The 4,705-nt window shown below is 27.0% G+C and overlaps 1 protein-coding gene across 1 annotated transcript; it reads left to right on the top strand.

The window, feature by feature from the left end:
• The first annotated feature begins 2,754 nt into the window (after window positions 1-2,754).
• Window positions 2,755-4,109, top strand: LOC133038740 (aspartic proteinase CDR1-like). Its single transcript, XM_061116979.1, has one exon. The coding sequence runs from the start codon at window positions 2,820-2,822 to the stop codon at window positions 3,750-3,752; it is 933 nt and encodes a 310-aa protein (XP_060972962.1). The 5' UTR covers window positions 2,755-2,819; the 3' UTR covers window positions 3,753-4,109.
• Window positions 4,110-4,705: the final 596 nt, after the last annotated feature.

Genomic DNA, 4,705 nt, shown 5'->3' with positions numbered 1-4,705 from the left:
ATGTTAGCGAAGAGTTCTATGCATGTTCATGAGCTTACTTAATTATAAGGAAGGAAAAATAGTTATCTTTCGTCTATATAAATGTACTTTTATGAAGTTTTACTTTGAAGAAGGGACCTAATCAATTTCTTGCAGCTAAAAACATGTAGTATCATTTACTTTCAAATGTTCATTTAATAAATTCAAAACAGAGTCTATACTGATAAAATTAGAGAAAAATTACAATTTTACAAACATTGCGTACTTATGCCACTAAAAATAAATATTGAGTTTATGCTGCTTACAAACGTACTTATGACCCTATTTACACTAATATTTTAATTTATTTTATTATAATAATAAATATATAAATATGTTATATAAAATTTTTATTTTCTATATATTTTTAATTATTTTTGTCAAAGTATAATTTTTAATATTTATATGCATTAGATAAAAATAACTTTTAATATTTTTAAAGAATATTTTTATCACTTGTAAAAGAAAAAATTGTAATTTATAAGAAACAGTTGATATTGTTGGTTAATAATAAAAATATAAATATAAATATAATAATTTATTCTAAAAAAAATAAAAAGTTAGAAATTTATTTATTATTTATTTTTAAATATTTATTCCTTCAATTTTTTTTTTATTTTTTGTAATATATAATAATAAATAAATAAATTTTTAGTAAAAAATAATTTATTTTAGAGTCTTTTAATCAAAACAGTTTTCTAAAAGTTACGTTGTACCAACTTTAGCTTTTAGCTATAACTTTTCCATAAATTCCTCAATAAGCTTTAGCTTTTATCTTTTTTAAAAGTTCTGCCAAATAACTCTAAGTAGCACTTATCGATTCTATATAAAGTGTGCTATATGACTGAATTCTTGGTTTAGGAGAAATTCGACTTTTTATTTTTATTTAATAAAATAATAAAATATTATTTATATATAATAAAATAATAATAAAACAAATCCCATTAATATTTGAACTGATATTTGATGCTAATTATTGGAGAATCACAACCCATTTAAAGTGAGGAAGACTAATTTTTTTTTTTTTATAAAACAGGGGCAAAAATAAAGTTAAAAAGAAAACAACGGGAATTTCTTTCTCCAAGCTCATCGAGAAAGAGGTTTTCTTTTCGTTCTTTCTGAATTAGATCCAAACAGACTGTTTATGGTTTAATTTGAAAATTGGTTTACTTACTGAGTGAGTGAGTCAGGTAATTCTCATTGTCTAAGGATTTTTTTCAAATTTAAATCAATTAAATTTCCAACAGAAATTATATATTCCATCTCCGAATTTGTTACTAGATATTTATGATATTTAAATTGATTTCATCTAATCACATTCCTAATATCAAATAAGTAAAAGTCTCACCGTCTATTTTTATACAAGAAAGACTCTCAAATACAAATAATTGCTTAATGAAAAAAAAAACAATTAATTATGGGTAATTATTCAATGAAATGTTTGTTAATTTTGTTAGTGATTCTTCTCCAATATTATCAACAAATTAATGGAGCTGGACTGTTTTGGATATGGGTGCAACGATACAATGCTGAATGTGGGGTTCTTTATATGAGGACCAGTAATGTTAGAGTGGTGGGTTTCAACAAAATAGCAGAAGCTCTCCAATCAGCCTCACGCAATTACCAAAATATGACCACAATTTTACAAAATAATCTCAAAAAAGACATCATTCCTTACTGTGGAGACTTCTTATTCTTAATCGACAAACATAATAGATTCACCATCTACAGCCGTTACGGTAACTCAACCGTTACTCTCTTTGTTCCGTTAGACGAAGCTGTGCGTTTTGAGCCCTGGATAAATCTCGAAAATCAAATTGTCACCACAAAAGTTGATAGGAAAGCTTTCGAAACGGGATCGCTTTATAAGGGTTCTACGTTAGTTACTTGCAGTGGAATTGATGCTGAAGTGACGGAGGCTTCCGTTAATGGCTCCGTTACCATCTCAGGTGCTAAGATAATAGAGTGGGATATATATAACGATGGACACGTCATCGTTCACGGAACTAGCGACTTCTTCCAACAGATGAAAGGTTGGTTTTCTTTTATTAATTTATTTATTTTAATAAATTTTGTTAATTATGTAATTAAATTTTTATTTTTAATTTTTTTTATACAGGACATATTTACTATCAACGTCCACCGCGAATGCAAACAGATAAATTTGAAATCAATTGAAGAATTTTTTTTATTGAATTATGATTATAAATATCATTTTTTTTTTCGAATTGTAGTGAATGTTAATTTATATTAATTTTAATACTATAAATAATATATTAGTACTGGCATGCTCGGTGACTTGCCAATGGGACTATCTTATTTTATATTTCTAATAATAGTTTATAATTTATAATCTATTTTGTATTTTTTTAAAAAAATATTACTATTTTTTTTTATAAATTTTAAATTATGTTTTAAATAGTAATTAGTTTATTGAATAATAATCAATAAATAATATATTAATTTTTATGTAATTTAATATTTATATATATATTTGAATTTTTATTATAATTTTTTTTAGGGATTCTCCAATATTGAAGATTAAAATTAGGGGTAGCACTTCCTACTAATTACCACCCTCCCATCCTGTGTGCATCCCTAATAGTACACTTCAAATGTGTGTAAAACCTATTTACTACTTATAATATATTAACCAAACTCTATTAACAATTTAAAATGAATGTAAAACTTACTCATCAACTACTAATTAAAGACAATATATATAAATACATCTGTTATCTTTTTTGGGAAAATACATCTCTGTTATCATAATTGAATATATACCATATACAATTTTCACAATGGAAGTTACATTTTTCTTAATGTTTTGCTTATTTTTCAATATTTTACATTTCTCTTCACCAGTCAATGTCATATCCAGAAGATTACAAAAATCTTATACTAGCTTCAACCTAATTCATTCCCACTCAATCCACACCTCTTTACAAACTCAAGTTTATGCCGGTGATCGTGATATCATAACCGAGATTTTCCCAAATGATGAATACTTGGTTTTTATTAACCTTACCATTGGTGTACCTCCAATCCCACAATTAGTAATTTTTGATACTGGAAGTAGTTTGTTATGGATTTCTTGCACACCATGCAATAATTGTCCAGCACCTCAATTGTTCCAACAAAATCTTTCAACCAGTTACACAAGACTTTTGTGTGGCGATTATTTGTGTCCTTTCTTTTGTTTAGACCCAAATGATGACCCAAATCCATGTGCTTTTGTCACATACTATGCAAGTGGACTCAATGCAAGTGGAATATATGGTACGGAGACTTTTGTTATGCCAACAAGTGATGGTGGAGTACAGATAATACCTAACAAAATATTCGGTTGTGCACATAAAGTATACTATTCTGGGGAAAGTAAATTTAGTGGTATGCTTGGGTTTAATTATGCACGAAATTCCTTTCTATATAGCTTAGGATCCTCATTTTCTTATTGTATAGGAGACTTGACAAATACACAAAATAGTTATAGTCAATTACGCATTGCTAATGGTGACCATGGTTATGGTATAGAATTGTTAGGGAAGTGGACACCTCTTAGGATTAATGAAGGTGGCAATTATAGAGTTCGTATAAACCGTATAGCTTTTGGACCGTACATTTTTACAAATAAAAATGGTGCAACGGGGCTCGACGCAATCATTGATACAGGATCATCATCCACTACATTGCCTGAGAATTTTGTGACTAGTCTTCAAACATATGTGAAATAAATGTTGTATGAATTAGGTGTAAAAGAACATGAAGGTGCTACTGGCAAATTGATATGCTTCAGAGGTGATTTAACGGAGGATCTTAAAGAATTTCCAAAAGTTATGATTCATTTTGAAGGGGAGGCAAGTATGGAATTGGATCGTCGTATTTTGTTCAAACAACATACCAAGAGAGCATTTTGCTTTATGATAGGCGTAACAATAGTTGATTCGGGAAAAATAATGGTAATTGGAGCGGTGACTCAACAAAATTACCATATGGCTTATGATCTTGACTACAAAAGATTGTATATGGAAAAAGTTGATTGTCAAAAATATAAAGATTAGTAGTACTTTTATTAAATTTGACTTTTATTATTATTAATTGTACATTCCTATTATATATACTATTTTTTTTAATTTTTTTTTAAATTTACCGTTTGAGTTTCTAAAATAGTTTCTCTCTATGTGTGTTGCTATACAATTTTTGATTGCAATTTAGGTTGCTCAGCTAATTGCAATAGGAATTTAGGTTGATAGTATTGCACTATCAAATTGAAGTAACTGCTGTGGATCAAACAAAGATAATTGCTATGGATCAATCAGGTACACATACCTAATTATTATATCTTATTATTGTGTTCTATGTTATATACAAATAGATCTTGGGTTAATTGTTAATTTATCTAACATGTGGTATCAGATTGCCTATTGTATATGATTTAGAACCTATAATTAGTATAATTAATTTGTATATGTTAATTATCCATAATTTCATATTAATTTCGTTATTATTTTATGTTGAATTTTTTGTTTTTAAATCTTAAAACTTTAGGGGTTTTGTTTATCATTAAATTCTTGTTCTATTGATATATTATATGCATGAAATCATTGTGTATATTAAGAGAATTTTAAATTTAAAGTTTTAGGGTTTATATGATTATAATATGAAATTATAATTTGTGTTTTTTAAT

Source organism: Cannabis sativa, chromosome 6 (assembly GCF_029168945.1).
Source record: "Cannabis sativa cultivar Pink pepper isolate KNU-18-1 chromosome 6, ASM2916894v1, whole genome shotgun sequence".
In the NCBI taxonomy this organism is placed as follows: domain Eukaryota; kingdom Viridiplantae; phylum Streptophyta; class Magnoliopsida; order Rosales; family Cannabaceae; genus Cannabis; species Cannabis sativa.
The sequence above is the reverse complement of the archived record's forward strand: the minus strand, read 5'-3'. Positions and strand labels throughout refer to the sequence as shown.

Bases quoted from the DNA above. Each gene is read 5' to 3' on its own strand.
- LOC133038740 (XM_061116979.1), top strand. From the start codon at position 2,820: ATGGAAGTTACATTTTTCTTAATGTTTTGCTTATTTTTCAATATTTTA.